The sequence below is a fragment of the Indicator indicator genome, chromosome 30 (assembly GCF_027791375.1).
Source record: "Indicator indicator isolate 239-I01 chromosome 30, UM_Iind_1.1, whole genome shotgun sequence".
Taxonomy (NCBI): Eukaryota; Metazoa; Chordata; class Aves; order Piciformes; family Indicatoridae; genus Indicator; species Indicator indicator.
Genome location: NC_072039.1, coordinates 6,752,598 through 6,774,199, shown reverse-complemented (window position 1 = coordinate 6,774,199; position 21,602 = coordinate 6,752,598). Strand labels below are relative to the sequence as shown.

General features: G+C 44.6%; 1 protein-coding gene across 3 annotated transcripts in view; it reads right to left on the bottom strand.

The window, feature by feature from the left end:
* The window catches only part of BAZ1B (bromodomain adjacent to zinc finger domain 1B), a 49,387-nt gene that overhangs the window by 18,355 nt on the left and 9,430 nt on the right, over positions 1–21,602 (bottom strand). For all 3 annotated transcript variants that reach the window (XR_008489395.1, XM_054394431.1, XM_054394430.1), the window contains 8 exons: positions 21,437–21,581; positions 20,276–20,474; positions 16,269–16,390; positions 15,233–15,430; positions 12,642–14,331; positions 8,147–8,285; positions 7,049–7,179; positions 5,415–5,526 (listed from right to left, as the gene is read on the bottom strand). Coding sequence is in view for 2 of the 3 variants with exons in the window: in XM_054394431.1 (XP_054250406.1) it covers positions 5,415–5,526; positions 7,049–7,179; positions 8,147–8,285; positions 12,642–14,331; positions 15,233–15,430; positions 16,269–16,390; positions 20,276–20,474; positions 21,437–21,581 (2,736 nt within the window). In the remaining variant the exon portion in view is untranslated. The remainder of the gene's footprint in view (positions 1–5,414; positions 5,527–7,048; positions 7,180–8,146; positions 8,286–12,641; positions 14,332–15,232; positions 15,431–16,268; positions 16,391–20,275; positions 20,475–21,436; positions 21,582–21,602) is intronic.

Sequence of the window (21,602 nt, the reverse complement as noted above, 5' to 3'; positions counted from 1 at the left end):
GCTCTGTGGTTTAGGAAAGACAGCACTTGGCCAGCACAGAAAGCAGATACCATCCTTCTAAGAGACCTAGGGTTAAGCCCTGGCACAACTTCCACCCTCCTGAAAAAGAAATGGGACAGGGAAGAGAAACCATCTGCAACAGGTCCTTGAGTCTTCCCAACTCACCCTGAGAGCAAGAACTGGAATTTTTGGGAAAGAGAAGTGTTCTGCATCAGCTTGAACTCAAATGTGTGAAATATAAATATACCAGAGAGGTACCTGTGTCAGTCTGGTCACACCCTGCTGCTCTGTGCAGCCACAGCTCCTGGTTCTCAACCTAGCTCCATGCACTCTCTCCCACCTGCACCTCCAACCAGGGCTCAGCAAGCCTGAGGCTAGGAGGATGGACATGGTAAGACAGGGCTGGCACTAATTGGAGGAGGCAACAGGGCTATGAGCTTATGGAGCTTGATAAGAAGGAGGGGAAGGCAACTGGTGCCCTTCACGTGGCCTGACACAGAATAATACATGTGTGTAGTAACAGTGATGGGAAGGACACCTTTGAGAGAGTCAAGTCCAGATGGAAGTCTTCAAACTGACCTGAAAGGGGGAAATCCTGACTGGGGTAAGGGCTTCCTGCATCCCTAAATAACAGCCTATATTCTCTTATACTTCTGCCTGGAGAAGCCAGCAGACTGGCCAGCAATCAAACCAGAAGGGACAAATGTTAAAAAGTTAAAAGGAGCTCTCAGTGTTCACTCAGGCTGAATATTTCTACCTGTTCTCAGACTACAGGCTGCAAGGGACAGAGAAAGGTATAAAACCTGGACTGCAAACTAGGGGAACGAAGAAATGGAGAGGACAACATCTAGGAGGCCAGGATCAGTACCTGCTCTGGAGGGTTGGTGGAAACAGGGGAACTCCATCTGTAGAATATAGGCGTGAGAATGGAGTCTGCCAGCACCCACTCATGGTTAACTCAAATTGTCTGCTGAGGGGACTCGCCATATCATGGTGTGTTCCTAATAGATGAAGAACAAGGGCAGTTACTCTGCAGAGAGGCCACTCTTCCCAAAATTCACCTGCTTCCTGACCAGGATCAGCAAGAAGTCTCCTGCACACTAACACACTCCAAGGCTGTGGGTAACCTGTGGTTCTTGAAGGAAGGACCAGTGTGTCCCCAGCTCACAAAGCACTATGGTATGGACAAAAGGCTTTTGCAGGGTCCACTGGCTAGAAGCTTTAAACAGGCAGATTTTTAATAGGCATCAACATCAGTGGAAGTGGTACACAATGTTAGAAATGGGACTGGTCCATCTGTCTGGAGAAGACAGAAGTAAGCAAACATTTATGATTGTGAAGGAGAACAATGATTCAGCCTCTGCACTTTCAGGACAGAACACTGGGTCCTCTTCTGCCTGGGAACAAAGTACTGAAAGCAGAAACCACTTCCATGAGATAGTTTCTGTAGCTCTTGGCAGGACTATGGAATACACAGGACTTTATCAATGCCCTACCAGCTTCCATCCTTCAGGGGAAAAAGGGGCAGGACTGTGAAATATGACCATTTATGGGGTTAATTTGGTGTTCCTTTCAAAGTCTCATCACTCTGGAGTGCAAAAGGGTAAAGCCAAAGATGCACTGTGAGGCTACTCTCAGTCCCATGTGGGCTGTACTACTAGGAAAAAGAGACTGATGGCAGGAGCTAAAGCAGAACACAAAGAAATGAAACTTCCTATGCACCACAGGCTGACATTATGAATTATAGCTGACCAAGTCCTTGTATCCAAACAGCTAGGGCTGCAGACACCCAAGGACTTCAGTGTGGTCTCAGGGCTTTACAGGATGTTCAAGGACAATGTGCAAAAAGCAGCCAAGGAGGAGGCTCCTCAATAACCATCTATGCTCATGGGAGTCCTTGAAATTGGAGAGATCAATAGCTATAGTAACAGAGAAAACTACAGTAATAGGAACATGGATTTCCTCAGAGGGAAGTTCTAGTTACTGGCTCTCCCCTGAAATAACAGCTCTTAGGTTGTCACTTGCCTTTTGTGTGGAAGCTTACCTGGCCATGGTGACAGCTGTCAGATAGGTACTTAGCAAATAGGCTCTTTGCAATTCTAGAGCTTTAAAGAAAAGTCTTTCAGCTGAGGGAGCTTACTGCTTATCTGCAGAAAGGGCTTTAGGTGGCCCTGTCACTCAGGAGAGAGTCATGCAGACAGCACAGAAGAATGGTAACTTAGAAGTGGTGACATCCTCTTTGAAAAGCTGCCACTGTGTCCCCTGCTCACTTTAAGGGCATGAAGGCACCAGGCTCAGCTCTTCCATTTGCATTGCTTTACCCTGACATCCTGACACCACCAACCTGCTTGCCAGAACAATGCACACAGATGTGATACTCTCAGCAAAAAAAAAACCCAACCATCAGCCAGTGCTGTGATTGTTAGCAGCCTTTCCCTAACAGGTACCAAAAAGTACAGAAATCAAAGACACCATGGTGCCTCCAAAAAATAACCACCCATAAATCCCACCCAGCTCAGGATCTTATTTCTGAGTGGCTAAAGGGCAGAGCAGGCATGCAGTGACACTTCTTCAACCTGTCCCCACAGATTTTAGCATCTGCTGGTTTGAGGACTTCCTTGTGTGCCAGGAGAAGAACCTTTGTGCTTAATACTCCTCCAGGAACTCCTCTTTCAGCACTTTGTCCAGCTGGTGCTTTGAATGAGTACAGATTTGAAGATCCACAGCAGCTGGTAGCAGTGAGCTGCACCCATGAGCTGTATGAGCTCTATTTCAAAACTGCCATTTGCTAAGTTTAATTTCCTGCTCCCTTTTTTATCAAAAGGAAAATCCTCTTTCTTTCAGGAGACTTCTCCATTCTCTCCTAGCATGACTCTGAATATACAAATGAAGAGTATTTCTGTAATTTGTTTCATACTCCTTAGCCAATTACTCAACTCATGAGAAGAGCTTCCCTCTTACCCTAAGGCAGACCCTTTAACAACAGATCTTGTGAAGCAAGACTGTTCCCCAAGGGGACTAAAAGAAAAAGTAATAATAAAAAAATTGTTTCAGCCTTTGTATTTCAGTTTATCATCCTTGGAAATAATCCTTCATTTAGACTCAGTCATGGTTTTTAACCAGGCCTTCTTGCAATGGCTTCCTTATCCTGATGTGAACCACACTGAGAATGTTTTTCACTGCTGCTGCTGTTTTGTTTCCAAGTTCTCTCAAACCTATTTTTCCCCAAAGGTAAGAGGCAGCACTTGCTTTAACCACTGAGTACACAGAACTTCAAGGCAATCTCTTTGAAAGCACTGTAAGCTTTGGGCTGCCACTTCCAGCTTTTGCTTCCTTTTTTTTTTAGGAAGCTTCTTCATTTTTGTTGCTCTCTTTTATTTTGAAAAAAAAGGTGAATGCTGCACATTATGGTCACAAAGCAGCAGCTCTTAGTAAGAGAATCCAGTTCAGTTCTGAGAGTGCACAAGGCCCTAGTTCAAAGAGCTGCTTCTCCTGGGCTGTAGGACTAGAGTGTCTATGAAGCACTCCCATCTTTGTCAACACTCTGCTCTCTCTCAACCTGTCACTGAGAGCTGCCAGCCTGCCTGAGCAATTCAGCACTGTGACATCAAGCACTGTGCTTTTCCAGCTTCAGACTGCAATTGCAGTTGCAGGGATTCTCTGTTACTGGCTCCATGCTGTCTTCAGTTTTCTGCAATATGCACTATTCACTTAGGCTACTGTTTTCCTTGGAGAATTTGTCCTTCTACTGGCACACTTCTTGCCATCCCTGGTAAATGAAAATGAAGTATTAGAAGAGGCAAAGAGGACTTCCCTGTGGATCATATTGCCCTCTGTGACCTCCTGTGTAGCACTAACTCCCTAGGAAAACCTAATTACTTGAATTTTGGCCATGTGACAAGATGTGCAAGGACTAGACTGAGAAGGGAGGGGGAGATTTGTCAGGGCAATATTGGACAGACTGAAGGCATGCAGAGGACACTCTGCTATCTCCTGTGACCTGCCAGCAATGAAAGAGAAGGGGTAGAGCAACACAAAGAGGCAGCACTCAGTGCTGATGCTTCAGATGAATTGACATCCACAAATTCCAGACAGTTCCTGGTGGGGAGGCAGGAACACCTTCAGTAAAGTCACTCTGACTTGCAGCAGTGAAAATCTACTTTGGAGTTAAGCTCCCAACTGGGGCCATTTATCAAAGACCAAGTAACCCCACTTTGTGAAAAACTCTGGGGAAAAGCCACTGCTGGTAGGGGAGCTGCAGGAACAAGCACTTTGTGATAGTTACTTCTCAGAGTTATCTAAAAAAATGCCAAGCCCTTCACAGGCAGTTTAGTAGGTGAAGCTGTAGCCAGGATTTTCTGGCATGAGGACACTGCTGATCACCCCTTAGCACAGAGGGCAACAGTCAACACAGGAGATTTTCTTTTAAGATAAAAAACATTGGCAGGGCCAATTACTGGAGCAAGTCCCAATCAAACACACTCAGAGGTAGAGTGTTTGGATTTGATTCACTTAGGACACAGGTTGGTGGCTACTGCTTGGCACTGAGAAACACTAAAGGGCTAACAGGCTGTCAACATGGAAGAACAACTTGGCTAAGCTATAATTATCAGTAGCTACAAAAATAAATTCCATGGCATGGTGCTATAGGAGAGCAAATGGACACCACCACACTGCTGTGAAGCCTAGGAAGAAGACACTGACAAGGAGCTGGGGGATAGCTCTGCATGTCTCATGTAGTACAACACCACACAAGATAAAGGCCTCTCTCCAAAGACCTCAGTGAAAGACTTTCATTTCAAGTGTTCAAGGACCCCATGTGCCACAATTCAGGTCTTAGATGAACCATGAAAGAAAACCTAGATACAGTTAGCTAGGTCACTGCTCCCCTCCTCCTTTTTTTAAGGTAAGGCTTACTAATACTGAAAAAAAAAAAAGCACACAGCAATTCTCTGAAACCAACGATTCCTCTGAATATGAAGTACTGAAAAGGCAGTACAGCAAGGGAGCATTTTACCAGCTTGATTTATACTGGCTTTAAGTCTGATTGATTAGGTTGATTATAATGGTTCCACTGGCCCTTGGACTGGCTCCCCCATTAACCATTCACTACTACTAATAGTATCAGTTACAGAGAGCTGCTCAACTAATCCAACTGTTAAGTACTGAAAGAGTAATAGCTATAGAGCAGGGTCTATCACAGGCAATCTGTCTGCTTTCCTTGACCTCTACACTGAGCACTTGGCAGCTATAAAAGTGTATTACCACGAGTTCTGTCCCTGCTGGAAGGTCTGCAGTGTGCACAGACCGCTCATGCTGTAATAGGTACAGAGCATGGTCTGTCAGAGGAAATCTGTCTGGTTTCCCTGACTTCTACACTTTGAGCCCTTGACAGCCATAAAAGTGTGTGTTACCATAAGTTCTGTCCCTGCTTGGGGACAGTGGTCTCTGCAGGAAGGTCTGCAGTGTGCACAGAGCGCTGATGCTTGCTCGCTCGGCCATCGGCAGCTGCGCTCCTCCGCTTGTCTGCAAAAGAAAAGCACAAGCTCAGCTGTGTTCTCATCCACCTCCCTCCTCAGTGAGCAGTGCTGATTTGCCAGCACTGACCCATCTCCAGGTCAGGGTTTATCATCAGCACTTAGACCAGCAACACATTTGTCAGGGAAAACTCCTCCAGCACCAGATGCTAGAGCTCACGGTACGTGCATCTATACAAATACCCAAGGGAAGGGATTTTTAAGGACCTTACAGCATCACCAAGCACAAAACCACAATTAAGAAAAGCATTCCTACTGCTTAAAACTGCAGAAAACTCATTTTACTTTTTAGCTATATACTGGAAAAGTGCTTTTAGAACTGAAGGAGTTATACCGAGGATGTGTTTGTGTTTCTGGGCATCGTAGCAGCCTGACATGAATTTAAACCTTTGCTTACTTAAATCTTTGCTTGTTGAGTTTCAAAAGGAATGTGATGAAACCTGGCTCACTAACTGGGTAAATACACAGGCAGCAGTTGAGACAATGCAGCTGGAAGCAAGGTGGTGTACACTATCTGAAGAAGCTCACATAAGAACTGGGTGCTGTCACCTCCAGCTCAACAAGGCACCAAGATGCAGATGGCTGGAAAGTTACGTGCTGGATGGAACCATCTCACTGTGGGTTTGCCCTGTTCCATTCTTCCACAGATGTCTAATTTGCCCATTGTCTGAGACAGAATACCACCAGGCTCTCTGATTTAACTCAACACAGCCTCTCAAATGCAGTGCTGCTCTAGGTGGACTCAGTGCCAGCCTATGATGTTTAAAAGGCAAGAAATGATGAGGACAGATTTGCAGTTGTAGGCAAATTCTGTCATGTTCTTCTCTACCAAGAACTATTTCCACATAGAATTTACAAGTTTCCCTCACTACAGCCTGAGTATTGTGCACATCCAAGTTCTGCCTGCAAGACTCCACCATCCAGGCTTCCAGTCAGTCAGACAAAATTATAGAGGAAGCCCAAGAATCTCAGCCACTCCTTGCATCTCACTGCACATTCAGTACAAGGAGAAGAGCAGGCTGAGAGGAGAGGTTCAGGAGGGCTGTTTGCCACAATGGTCTCAATTAGCAAACCTGTAGGTATCTACAAGACTGTTCTGCTTGATGCTGTTTCACAGGTGAGTCTGGGAGTCTTGGCACCACTGTGATGGACACCCTCACCCTGCAGCACGTAACTACTTGCCCAAGAAATTTGGCACGCTGGAGCTCAGCAGGCTCACAGTAAAGCAGAGGGATCAGTCCACAATTGACATCAACCTCACTGCTTTTAAGAAATGTGATGGCATCCTGTGGGCCTCATGTGGTACATTGCAGGCAGTCCCAAGACATGCAGCAGCAGGAGGGAGATTCAGACTCTCCTGTGCAGAAGCTTCTAGAGTTTAAAGAAGGCTTAAATCAGAGAATCCCCAAGAAAACATACAGACTAGACAGCTCTCCCTGACATTGATGAATCCATTCTAATAGTCAGACAGCAGCAGAGGCAATACCCCAGGAGAAGCAGGCTGATCATACCTCCTGGGCTGTGGTCCTTTTTAAAATCTTCTTTTTTCTGATGGGAAAGGGTGAACCTGTAGTCTATACTGTCATGGACCCAGCCTTTCTCAATGAACAAGCCAGGAACCTCATCTGAAAACAGCCAGTACCTGTAGGAAACAGAGAGGTTAACAGCTACTTGTCTGCTCCTCTGGCCAGTTACACCCAACTGCCTTCATCTGTGCAGAGAGGATCACCTGAGTGCTTGACTCAATGAAAATCCACATATCTTTGTATTAGCACAGCTGAGAAACATGAAAAGCTTTTATTAGAATCCACTCCAAGAGCATTCCTGGGCAACAAATATGAAAAAAAACCAAAACAAGATGGTGGTAACTAGGTTTCTGAGCACTGATGCAAGCACTTGAATCTCTACTGGCTAGTGGAACTTCACCTCCACAGGACAGCCTCAAAAAAACTGGTCATGCACTGGTGAGGCCACACCTTGAATACTGGGTTCAGTTTTGGGCTCCTCACTCCAAGGAGAGCATTGAGGTGCTGGAGCACCAGAGAAGGGTGATGAAACTGGTAAAGAGTCTGGAGAACAGGTCTGGGGAGCAGCTGAGGGAAGTGGGGTTGTTCAGTTTGGAGAAAAGGAGGCTCAGGGAAGACCTCATTGCTCTCTACAACTCCCTGAAAGGAGGTTGGAGTGAGGTGGAGGTCAGCCTCTTCTCCATGGTATCAGGGGATCAAACAAGAGGAAATGGCCTGAAATTGTGCCAGGTGAGGTTCAGGCAGGAGATTAGGAAAAATTTCTCTATTGCAAGTGTGGTCAGGCATTGGAACAGGCTGCCCAGAGAGGTGGTGGAGTTCCTGGAGGTGTTCAGGAAATGTGAGGACATGGCACTGTGGGACACGGTTTGAGGGCCATGGTAGTGTTGGGCTGCTGGTTGGACTCGATCCTCCTAGAGGTCTTCTCCAACTGAACCAATTCTACCAGTGAAGGCCATTACTCCTAGTCTCCTCCACACTTCAATACACTGGGAGTCCTCTAAACATCATTTTTTGGGGGCTGCTATCTGACAAAGCTCCTCTCAGAGGGGAGAGCTGGCAGCTCGGGGTCGTTTCCTTCCCCACCTGTTATGGTTCCGGTCGGTGCCGACTGGGGTCCTGCGCATCACCAGCTTGGCTTTGGCAATTCCATCCTGGAAGGTTTTCTCAGCTGCAGCTTTATGCTTCCGGATTCTTTCTTCCTCTGCTTCTTTCTCCATCCTCACTGTTGGAATTGGCACATAGAAGGATTAGCTTTCTTTTGTTGTATCCAGACATTGATGCTCTGTTTTACCACACCATGGGGGTAAATTAATTGATCAGTGATTTTGGTTGACGTGCTTTTAGCACAGCCACCCGTCCTGCAGTTTACTTTCCACTCACCATTCTAGAACAAACTCAAGAGTGATGAAGGAGTAAAAGCATGAGGATGAACTGGGGCCAAGAAAGAGGAAAGTCTGGATAAAAATTGGCTGGAGAAATTAGTCATCATTCTTTCTCATCATCAAAATGACATCCATTGCTGTGCAGTCCCACAAAACAAGAGGGTCAAAGACCTTTAAACTACAGCAGAATATATGACAAGCACTGCTCTAGCCAGCTCAAGTGCTGGGAATGGTCCAGCTGTGACAGCACAGAGGTCAGCATGACTGATGGACAGCTGCATTTCCACAACTGCAGCCATGGGGAACATGCTCCTCACAACCTTACTTACCAACAGAACACATTTGGCACAACAGAAGCCTCTTCCAGGCACAACTGTCTCACAGCAGCAGCCAAATCACATCTCCTAGCACCTCACTGCTTTCCCATATATGCTATGATGTAGAAGAGCATTAAAATAGAAACCTCAGCTTTCCTACTCATGACAGAAGGACTGAAATTTCAGCAGCTCTCAGAATCCATGAGTGATTAAAAAAAAAAAAAAAAAAAAAGAGGGGAAATTAAAACATGAAGTGGCCCCAATCCTGGCATCACAGCCTCTTTGTCAAGAGCCTTACACAAGAAAAATGTCATTTCTCATTTCCAGGTAAGGAGCAAGAAGAAAGGCAGCTTCTGCCAAGAGTCAAAACATTAAGGTCAACAGGATTTATGCTTCTCATGATAGTTCAAGAGTCTCTCTACACTTTTGCCTGTCTCTGAAGAACAGGTGTACAGAACCGCCTGAACAAAAAAAGAGCAAAAACACCAAACTCAGTCATGTTGGCTCTTCAGAGCCTGATCTCAGGCTAACAGCAGCATCACCCCTTCACAACTTGCACCAAAGGCTGTGGGCAACACTCTTCTGTCCCCTGACAAAGCTTGAGGAAAGAAAGTGAAAAGAATGAAGAAATCAAGATTTATCTTTGCATCACAAAGGAGGGTTTGGAAGCAGATGGAATGAGACCACATGGAGGGGGTGAGGTGGAGTGGGGCAGGTAAAAGCAACTCTGTGGAGGCCACGTGCTGGTTGCTGTCCCAGGGAGAAAGCTAACTTCTTGATAGGACTTTTCCCAGGGCTACAACCTACTCCTCTTGCATCCACTTTCTGTATCAAGATGGTTCTGGTTAACAGTTGATTAGTAAACACCAGGTCAGTCTCTGAAGTCCTATCAATGGAATCAATCCTGCCTGAGGATGAAATGCTGAAGAACACTCCCCTGAGTGTGTCACACCAACTCCATAGATCAGTTTTTACATAATAACATACAATAATCTACCAACTTAGAGCCACTGCAGCACAGCAAACCTGTCCTGTTGATCCACATCTGCCAGCAGAGCAGCTGCACAACTCATGTGTCCATGAACATCAACTCCTCCCTGAACCTCACGACCTCTATGTCAAAGTACTGAAGTCAGAACAAGGAGCAACAGCTCCTCTCACACTGTCAAATGCCTCCTGTCACCTAAATCTGAACCTCAAACCACATCAGAAAACTCATCCTACAGTAAGCAGCATTCTCACCTTCCACTAGAAGATGACAGAGGTGATACAAGTCCCACAGTAATTAGTGCCATCACCAAATGCCAGCACAAGGTACACCTCCCTCCTCCTCCTCCTCCTCAGCACCTTCTGGCTCAAGATTTGAGATTCCAACCAAAACAATCCACACTGCCAACAAACTCTTCAATGCTTCCAACATGGAGTATCATGGAGACTCATCAGACAGGTATTTCTCTATCCAGCTGTAAGGATCAGCTGCAACAGGTACTGACAAGTGCCAGAATAAAGAAGAGGCAAGGAAAGAACAGAAACTCATGTGCCCAACCTGTTCCATCAAAATGAGAACAAAGACACCAAACTAAAGGGTTCCTCCCTGCACCTCATTTTCAGTTCTGATGGCAAGCTAGTCTCAGTTGGTGCTTTCTTCTCCAGCAGGCTTTGACAGCTGTATAAGCTTCTAGCTCTACATTCTCCTCCACCAGCCTGTATGGCTTCATGGAGTGATACGGCAGAGAGCAATTAGTAGTGCTGCAGTAACATGGAAGTGACTTGACTGTTGCTATCAAGAAAATGCAGATATTAATCATCTTATCTCAACAGAAAACCCTGTGCTGACTTCTTTTGAAGTCAAGAAAAGAACAAAAATACAGTTCGGCTTTCTTACACTGGGTTCCTTTTTGAGCTGAGATTAGCTTGGAGCATTGGCCACAATCTTGATAGTTTGAACCTGAAAGAGGGTCAGAGCTTCCAGTGTTAGAGATCTTACCAAAGGGGTAAAAAAATTCCCTCTGACTGCCAGATATACATCATATATACATGTAAAAGAGTAATTGCTGACAGCACTTATTGTGCTGTGGTTTACATGTATGTACACATGAGTATTAAACCACTGCACAAGAGCTGTTCGATCAGCAACTACTTTTTCACTTCCCCCAGAGATTCTAACATTAATAACAGCAAATTCAACTGGTGTGAAAGCAGAAAAGCCCACAGGAAGGCTGGGTGATGGTGGGAGCATGCTGGTGCAGTTCTGTGTCCTTCTTATGATGGGGACACCAGAACTGGACACTGTATTCAAGGGGGGGGTCTCACAAGAGCAAAGGGGCAGAATCTCCTCTCTTGGCCCCCTGGCCACACTCCACTCGATGCAGCCCAGGACATGATTTGCCTTCTAGACTGCCTGAGGGCACCGCTGGTTCATGGTGAGAGTCTCATCAACCAACAACCCCCAAAGTCTCTTTCTTCAGAGCTACTCTCAATCCACTCTGCAGCCAGCCTGGATTTGTGCCTGGGATTGGCCTGACCAGGATGCAGGACCTGGTCATTGGGCATTTTGTTTGTCTGGAGAAGGAGGACAGCACCCAAGCCTTTTACTGATACTGCTGAGACTCACAGTTGTTAAGATGAGACCTGAAGGGTCTATTTACTTCCAATGAGAGGCTCAGCTGCATCCAGGCTACCTCCTTAGGAGCCTCAGGGTAATTCCATGCTATTTACCTATTCTTGGTCTCCTAAAACAGATACACATGGATTGCAGCTAAGGCACACAAACCAGGTTCCATGTGAGATGCTTGTCCCTCAACTATTTCAGAAGGGAAATAACAACCTAGATAAGCTGTGCTGCCCACTTCCATCTGCCCAGTACCCACGTTTACAACCCCCCAAAAAAAGAAAAAAAAATCCCTGAAGTGTAACTCCAAAGTATTTTTCTCTTCATATTCCATACTCCTTAGCAAAAAGCAGCACTTACACCAAGGCATACAAAATTTGGTATTGCAACTCATGATTTATAGAGGCTTGAGTGGACAGTTTATATTTATACAGCTCCATAACTCATTCTTTAAAGTGAGACACTGAACTGAGATTTATTGCCCAAGTCCTATTGGGGAGAAATGCTGCTACATCATCCTGACAATGTGCATGCCAGCAAGGCCAGCAGCAGCTGTAGGAATGTGCTTTTAGTCAGGAAATAGCTCCTCTGAACATAAAAGCCAGAAGGTATCTGGACATAGACAAATATTTTTTTGTTTCTTTTCGGTCCCCAAAACAGATTTTCTGATCTCCAGCATTCCCAGGCCAGACAGACTTAGAAAGGTACTGAATAAAAGATGCCCACAGATAAAAATCTAGAAGCACTTTCTGCTTTTTCTTAGCTTTCCAGATTTTGAGCTGCCACAGAGGAACCACAGCAGCTGAATTTTATTTCTCTAGTGAAGAAATCCCTTAAAAGCACAGAATGCTTTTGAAAACAGGCTGTCAATTTCACCATTACCCGATTCCCCATTTTCACAGATTGCATTGAGTTGGAAAGGAACCTCAAAGGTCATCTTCTCCAACCCCCTTGCAGGCAGCAGGGGCACCTCCAACTAGATCAGGCTGCCCAGGGCCACATGAAGCCTGATCTTGAACGTTGTCAGGGACAGGGCCTCAACCACATCCCTGGGCAAACTCTTCCAGTATTTTATTACTCTCATTGTAAAGAACTTCCTCCTTATGTCCAACCTAAATCTGCTCTGTATCAGTACCAAACCATTGCCCCTCATCCTATCACTAGAAGCCCTTCTGAACAGTCCTCCCCCAGCCTTCTTGCAGCTCCTACTTCCCATAGCCTTTACTCAGTAACACAGAAGCACTTTACTCTCCTGCTATTTTTCTTACCTCTCATTTGTATTTCTTGCTGCTCCCTCTCTTTCTTGGCTTGGATGGCAAGAAGACGCCTGCTCTTCACAGCACTGATCATGTCATCAGCTTCTATGTCTACTCTGTGCTCTAATTTCATCATCTCTTTTTTCTTTTCGTTTCTTCCCATCGTGTTCTCATCTTTCCCATTCTCCTTGTTCTTGGCCACCATTTCTTTCCTCTTCTGTTTTTCTGCTCTCTTCTTGTCATTTTCTTCCTTCAGGATAGCCAGGCGCTCCTTCCACAGCTCAGCTGATGTCTGCTGCTTGGCCTCCACATGGTCCTGCACCGAATAGGTCATGAGAATCCGGTGGCACAGGGCTCCAAGTATCTGCAGCTTCTCTTCAGGAGTCAACTCAAAGAACTCTGATGTCTCCAGTTTCTCCAAGAACTCATCCTGCACTTCATTATCCTCAAAAGCTGCTGAATCCTTGCTTTCATCTACGTTATCTGAGACCTCACTTTCTTCTTGCACATCTGACTTACGTAGGCACAGACGAACCAACTCAGAAGCTGAGTGCAGGGTAAGTGGTATTTCAGAAAGCTTCATCCCCAGCTCAGCATAATCCTCAGCAATTTCATCCTGCAGCAGGGTCTGCAAGAGAATGACCAGCACTCGGTTCAAATAAAGGAAGCCTCCTTTTTCTGCACAAAGTGCTTCCATCAGGGAAACTGCTGTAATGGGATATTGAGCATCTGGCATCAGCAGCCCTGAGTAACAGCTCAGGAACTCCACCACCATGGCGACGTCCCCAAAGAGAGTATTAGGAAGCCCTTCTGGAGTATCGACCAGCTTAAAAGCAGGCAAGGCCTTCCCTTTAAGATCTTGGTCCTCAAATCTTTTCTGTTTTTCCAGTTTTTCCTTCATCTCCTTCTCCTTCCGCTCCTTTGCTCTCTCCTTCAGCTTCTCTTTCAGCTTCTCCCTCTTCTTCTTCATGTACTCCTTGCGCTGCTCCTCAGTCATGGTGGCCCATTTCTTCCTGTGCTCCAGGAGCTCGTAGCGCTTCTGCACCAAGCCTCGCAAGTCCTCGGGCAGCCGGGCACGGTCCTCGTTGGACAGCAGCCTGGCTGTTTTGGAGATGATGCAGGACAGAGCACTCTTCTTGTCCTCCCTGTCTTTGTTTTCTTTGTAATAGGCAATGAGATGGAGTGCTGCAGGAGGCAGCTTCTGGGGTTTGCTGGAAGACCTAGGGGTGCCTCCAGAATTCCTGGGAGCCCTGGACACCTTTGTGGCACCTTTAGCCATGTCCAAAAGTGTCATCTGTTTCATTTTCATCTTAGGGGTCTTCAAGCTTTTCCTAGGAGATTTTGATTTCCCTGATGACTTCTGTCCATTCAGAACCCTTTTGCCCCTTTGCTTTTTGTCCAAGGACTTGTTGCTGCCCTTCCCCAGTCGGCTCCTCTTTGGAATGTGAAAGTTAGAACCAAGTTTAGCAGGTGACACAATTTTCATCACCTCTTCCAGTTCCTCTTTAGGACATTTAGAATTCTTGGAGTTTTTCACCTTCAGTGGAGAGCCAATAATCGATTTCTCCAAATGCACATGGCACCACAGAGTAGGGCTCAGTGGCTGGCCCAGAGATGAGCCATCAGCTTTGGATTTCTTAGAAGGCTTTCTGTCAGGTGATTGAGAGATCTTCCTCTTGGTTGAAGGGTTGAGAGTCATGTACTAAAATTAATGAAAGGATGATTTTATGTTAATATAAATAAAGGTTATTTACATCCTTTTCTGTCAATTAATTTTCCTATGTCTATTTTTAGTGCATTTTTCCAAGGAAATGAGTACTCAGTGCATTATGGGGGTAAGAAGCTTCTGCAATGGCTTTTAATATTCTGCACTGTAGACACGGTTGGTTATGAGGTCATCAGCTCAGCCCAGAAAGTTCACATTTAACTGTACACAATAATACACTGCAAAGAATTTGAAATGTTTCCTGTTACATTACACAAACCCACTTTGTTTCTACTTAATGTTGTGGGGAGGGGGTTTGTCTGGAGAATTCATGGATTATAAAACAGCAGATTTCATGGTATGGCATCTACCTGGTGAACAGTGTATTTGGCTGATTATTACACAGGGCTAAAAACCAAACCCTCCCTGCTACCTTAGAACATTCAGTACAAAAGTTGTGGTATCTGTCATCACTCAATCCACCACTGTAAGAACCAAGCATCATGAAGTCAAACACACACAGTTCTTGTGCTGTAACCATGAAAAGGGCCCAACAGGGTAAGAAGGTAAGGACTATAGCTCTTGCATTTGTCTAACACCAAGAAATCCATTCTTTACTTGGAAACAACTAATGCAAACTAGTGGGGAAAAAAGAAAAAAAAAAAAAAAGATCAAGAACAGGCAGCTACACCTCCAATTTCTAAAGCAGAAAAATCACCAATTTCAGACACTCATGCTGTGTCACCTCACAAAGGGTCACTCTTCAATAGAGCAGGGCCTTGCTGCTCTGCATCCCTCTGAGCTGGGGAGCAGCAAACCCAACTGACACAATAAGGTCTCCACCAAGGTCTCTGTTGAAGGAGGAGGAAGTAAAGCAATTACTTTCAGGAGCTCTTACCTTATGTGGGTCAAGCAAGAAGTCACTAAATTTACTGGGGAGAGAATATTTCTTCACTAACTCATCCTCCACTACCCACGGGGCGTTCTCGCACGTGCCGGCCCGCAGCGCGTTGTGCCGGATGAAGTACCTCAGGATCTCCTTGTTGGGAGGACGCTCTGTACGGACTAAGTTATCTGCTGGTACATTGCTGATGATCTTGGAGATAACAGACAGACTGTTAACATTTAACTTCTAACCACGCTGTGACTATGTACTACATGGCTAAAAAGGAGCCAAGACCATTGTGCTGCCTCGTGGGCGCAAACTCTCTGCTCTTGCAAAGTCTCAAACCAAACAGAACTTGCAGAACCGAGGTGGGACAACAAAGATTGTAGGAGAACCAATTAGCCAAAAGAGTAAAACAAACATTAGTTTATGTTGCAGTTTTCTTGCCAAAGCCCCCTGCTTTTATCTCTGACCTTTCTCTGGCTTATGCTTGCTACTAACTTAAAAGCTTTTACATGTTAATACTTATTTTTGATATTTTTTTTTTTATCCCTGAGACCACAGGAGTAACTCTGCAAGTGGTACTCATTCAACTGAGGTCAGCACTGCCTTTCTTGTCAAATTAGCAAGCAGATGACAAAAAACACACAGCAAGGCTGCAGCTCCAGAGCCTCCCAAACCACAGCTACCCACGACTCTCAGAGACGCTCAGTCAGAACAAGAGGAGCAACTGCTGCTCATGATTTAACAAGCACCTACCTCTGACCAAGATTCATTAACTGCCTGACCACAGATTAGCCAGTTAACAGCAACCACTCTAAAGCTGCTGTAGCACTGACTCAGTGGGTGGCAGAAGGGAATTGTCAGGTGTTTCCATACACAACCCCCAATTTTACACAGAAACAGCCAGGCTAGTCAGCCTCACAGCCATCCTGCCTCCAGCACAGTGACTCCACCAGTAAGTGCTGTACAGACACACTGATAGTAGTTGTTTAATTCAACTTGCATATTCATGATACACTAGAAAGGATTCAAGGAGGCAACTCACCTTATCTTCATTTTTTAGCTTGACATCATACTTGTGTGGCAGGAATTTAGGTGGAACCCACTTCCTTTCTTCTTTCTTCAAAGAAGTGGGAAGCTTTCGAGGAGACCTCCGTGCTCGATCATCTGATAAAGCAAGGAAAGGCATTAAGTGTCAGAGTAAAAAAAAAACAAAACAAACAAACAAACCCCAAGTATCAAAGAATCCAGACTATTACTGCTCTGCGTATCCCACCCCTTGCTAACTACACTGTGTTTGGTTAAACTGGAGTATCAGGAAAAAAGCCTAAACAGTGTTTTAGAAATATCCTGAAGATGCGGTCTGGGAAAGGAATCTCCAAACAGCTCTGAAGTAGGAGGTAACACCAATGTTCAAAGAGCATAAAGGACCACTTGCAATATTAAAAAACATCTTTCTACAGAGAACAAGTTGCAACTACCTATGCAAAGGGAGAAAACATTATTCAAATTCATGAAGGGCATGATAGGTTTTATAACCCAACCAGTAACCTGCTTCAGGAGCTCCTGCTGAGAGCCCCAGCTGCCTCTGCCATGCCATATTTGAAATAAGTCTACTGCAGGGATTCCTGACTCTAATTCAAAGTAACTTTCAAATAATTTCACTTTGGAGTGGTTTACAGTCATGAGCCCTATGTGTATGGACCAGTTTAGCTGGAGATTTTAAGCACACTTACACAAGCAGTACTTTTTCCCCTCAAGAGAAATGTTACAAAGAGTACAAAGGCATCAAGCCTTCTACCCAGCTGGTGGCAAGTCTCTTATTTCTATATTCAGGTTGCAGATGGTAATCATTTAAGACAAAATTCAAGCTTAGTGAAGAAAGTGATGCCCAAATGGTTTAATGTTTGTGGCTACAATTCAGAGGAAACACAGAAGCAAGCATGGGAGATGAGAATAATTATCTGCTAAGTATACACACAATACAAGTAGATACTAGACCTAAATCAGACTTTTAAATGTAATTGTCATATTGTAAGCCCTACAGTACTAAAGCTTCAGCAGCAGCATAGCTTACAGGGTATCAAACTAAGTTCTGCCCCAGTCTGCCTTTCAAAACCAGTCTCCTTGGTTAGGGAACAGACCACAGATGCTACAGGCTCCCTACACCACACAAATGTGCAGCTGCTTCCCTCATTAGTGCCACGTTTCTGATAAAGTAAGGCAGAACCCTCTGCTCCAAGCATCACTCATTATAGAAGTTTTTCTTCAAAATCACCCCCTCCAGTGACACTGTGTTTGAAAGAGATTAATCCTCTCACTGTGAGTCAGGCTGTGACACACAGAAGCTTGCTTTGGTTCCATGTTTGTATTAAAGAAATCTTGGTTAAGTTCAAACAAACACTGAACTATGTTTTTCTGCTCAACAGCACAATGGAAGTCACACACAAGAAACTTCAAGCTCTGTAAGAGATCTGCTTTCAGAGATCTGCCTCACTGTCTTTTAGTGGCTGAGTATCGTCTTTGTTGGATCTCTGCAACACACAGAGCAAGTCTGCATTTTGAAATATAACATGTTGCTTAATGCTGGCTCTGACTTTGAAGGACTGTTGTACTGCTGCCTCTGCAACAGGCCTGTACCTGACCTCTCCTGTGACTCACTGTTTGGATTCTAGAAATAGGGATGATACACTGAATTCCACCAATTCTCAGAGGTGGGGAAGAAGAAATCACTATATATTCCCTCCTGAGGTTATTTTAGCTCATTTGTTGTTGCATTGTACTGTACTGACATCCACTACACTGCTGGAACCTCAGAAAGCATTCCTGTGCTGTAGTCTCCTCTTATTCACTGCTTAGTTTGGATTTTCCAAAGCAGTTTTATTTCCAAGAGCAGCTCAAGCTGCAGAGCCTCCGTTCAGTAGCTCACCATCCAGCAGCCTTTCCCCTCGCTTCTGCAGATCTTCCAGAGTTCAACTAAGCAACTAAAAATACAAAGCCCCTTCAGACTGCTCATAAAGCTGGCATAAGGCTTTACTTTTAGCTTCTGAAGCACAGCAGACTCCTCTTTCTCTGCCCCTTTTTCCCTTCCAACAAAATCAGTAGGTTTGACATCAGAGTTAGTCGAACTGCTAAGGTTAACTCTGCCCCCTCGTGTGTGCACAGCAAGATACAGCTCTTACATCACACACTAATGCAGAGCCTGCTACTGCTTTGGAGTGCTCTCTCTCGTGTTGTGACCTCAACCTGTCCTACCAGTGGTCAAGAATGCAAATTATTAGAAAGAAAATGACAAAGTCTGTGTGGGTGGTTACCTCCAGACACTGCACACAGCTTCCTGCAGGTGTCTGAACCCACTAAATGAAACAAGTCTTCACTCCTCCTGAACTACCTACCCTGTGTAAACGTAACAAATGCTATGCAGCTATTTTAATGGACTCTGGAACTTAAACTTAGTAACAAGTTTACTATGAACTTATGTTCTGTTCTAACTCTGAATAACAAAGTATTAGCAATCAAATATCTTTTAAAATAAATCAAGGAGAACAGTTAGAAGAATGAGTGCTTACTGCTTTTACTGATTATGAGTCTTTCAAATCAGAGGTACCAGCAAAGCTGAGGTTTACCTTTTACAGAAAGGGAAGGACAGAACCAATTTACAAAGGCAACTAAACCAAAGCAGGTCATCAGCTGAATCAGAGACTGGAAAAGGCACAGAAATCCCCTGTCCTGCAGTTTGCTTCCAGTTTCAGCCTCAAAGTACTCTGCTGGCAGTGGCAGTGAGAGCACAGCTGAACACAGCTGGTTAGAACACTGCACATCAGTGAACAAAATATTACAGTAGACTTCACTCAACAGCCAAGCCCAAAAATGCTGCTGTAAATTTGAGCATTTTTAAAGTAAAAAGTACTTCCCATGCCCTTTATGAGGTAGTTTGAGAGAACTACCACTCAATAAAACTAAAAAAGCATGTGTCAGTCCCTCTCCAGGCACTGCTGTTTTACAGCAGTGTAAGGCCAGATCGTTTCTGCCACACTTTTTTCCCTTCCTGGTTATACAGAGCACTGCAGTGAAATCAAAACAGCTCACAACTTTTTCCAACTATTCAGCTTGGTAGAACTTCCTTTTCCACTCCTGTCTTTGCTATTAGATTGCTGAGTCGTTTGTGGAGCTGCTGCTTCTCCATAGTAGAGGAGGTTAGATTCACCTTCCCCAGATGCTGGGGTGGCTGTTTACAAACGTAAGCAGTTTGTTATATTTAAGTGCCTTTAAAATGAAGGTATCCAGATTGGAGCTATGCTGTGGGGTTGGGGTTTTGCTGGTTTGAAAACACTTTTAGAAATTTCCTTTAAAAGAATCTTATCATTCCATTTCGAAGTTACACAGGACAAAAGACTAAATTTGGAGGGTTTCCTGCCCTTTCAGCAGCACCTTCTCAGAGTCAAGAAAAGCCTTGGACATCCACTGTTTAGTTCTGCAGCAAGGAGGAACAGGTATGAAAGAAGGGAACAAGGTTTCAAAGCATGATTTATTCTGAACTCTTAGAAGGAAGGAAGAAAAAAAAAAAGCATTTTTCTGTATGAATTTTGTCTCAGCATTTGAACACTGGAAAAGTAAATTTAAGAAACATTTATTTTTGTCAGCTTAGGACATGAAAGAGAAGTAGAGCTTCCCTCTGACTGCAGAACTAGAGATGTTTGTTCTGAAGATAAAAAACACAGCAGAACTTCATGATTCTGCATGAATCTTTGCTGTTCCCCTCCCTCTTTTAAAATACACTTGCTATACACTTTCAAAGATTGTTTCTTGCATAGCTTGCAGTATTACACCTTAGGCTGAGAGCACATTTTCTGCTTTAGACAAGGTGAGAGCAGTTGAAAGCCAATGGCATGGATGCCACCAAAGCTGCACCACCACCAATGACAGCTGCAGGGTTTTCTTGACATTAATTCTTTAAGCCTCACAAACATCAACAGCCCAGGCCCAAGACAACCACAAACTCAAATGCTCACTTCCAGGTGCTACCCACTGCCACCCTGCCTCACTACTTACTCAGACTTTCCCTCCTGTTGTCATCTTCCTTCAGGATAGCTTCCTTCTGGTTGTCCTGGGCTGCCTGGCTGGAATTCTCCTTGTCACTGGATGGGGAATCACAGGCTCCATCAGATTTCTTTTCCGAGGCCTCTTCATCAACTTTCTCCAAGGGATGTATTTTCACAACTTTCACAGGTAGTATTTTCTCCTTACCAACCTGCATGGAAACAGTGATGAAAACTGAACCTGAGCAAGAGATATAAAACATGAGGAATTTCCTTCTACAACAAGGAAGGAAACAAAACCAGCTAAAACAAAAAAAATAAAATCCTACAGACAGTAATCTGGCAAAACACTTAATTAGCATCCTTCTTGCGGGAAGCTCAAGAGCCCTCATGCAACAATTATAAGAAAGATTTCCTTCTACTGGTCCTACCTGGAAGATATTCAAGGTGAGGCTTGACAGGGCCCTGGGCAACCTGATCTAGTTGAGGATGCTTCTGCTTACTGCAAAGGGGGTTGGAGTAGATGACCTTTGGAGGTCCTTTCCAACCCAAACCATTCTATGATTCTATGTGTAGACAGCTGACTCAAGCTACATTAGTTGAAAGTTACTACTCCTTCTGGGAACACGCCAGGTGAAAAGACAACAGCAGATTATAATTTTTACTTTCTTTTAATATGTATTTATAATGAATCATAGCATTGTTAGGGTTGGAAGGGACCTCAAGGATCATCTAGTTCCCACCCTCCTGCCATGGGCAGGGACACCTCACACTAGAGCAGGTTGCTCAAAGCCACATCCAGCCTGGCCTTAAAAACCTCCAGGGATGAGGCTTCTACCACCTCCCTGGGCAACTTGTTCCAATGTCTCACAACCCTCATGGTGTGTATATATATCCAGACCAATACATATTTAAGCAGTAGAACAAATACATCTCCATTTCCCCAGACATACACCTGGATCAGTGATGTTTTTCTTGCCATCAGTACAGGTCATCCACATGCTTCTGCTCATGGAACCACTTTGCTTTCAAAAGCAGGTGTCACTGGGATTCTACAGAACAGAAATTCTCACCATCTTCCTGATAATGTAAATGCCTGACATGTTCTTCCCATCTTCTCCCTTTAGATATCCTAAATTAGCTCTGTGGGATAAGATCAAAAACAGATCCTTACCTCAAAGTCACACTCTTCTCCCACTGCAAATTTGGTCATGATCTCCAGCCAAGCAGCATCCACCAACTTTTCCAAAGATACAGTGTTATGGTGGACTATTTCCAGTACCAGTTTCTCATACCAGATGGGGAACTCCTCCTTCAAGCTGAGCAAGCACATAAGAAGT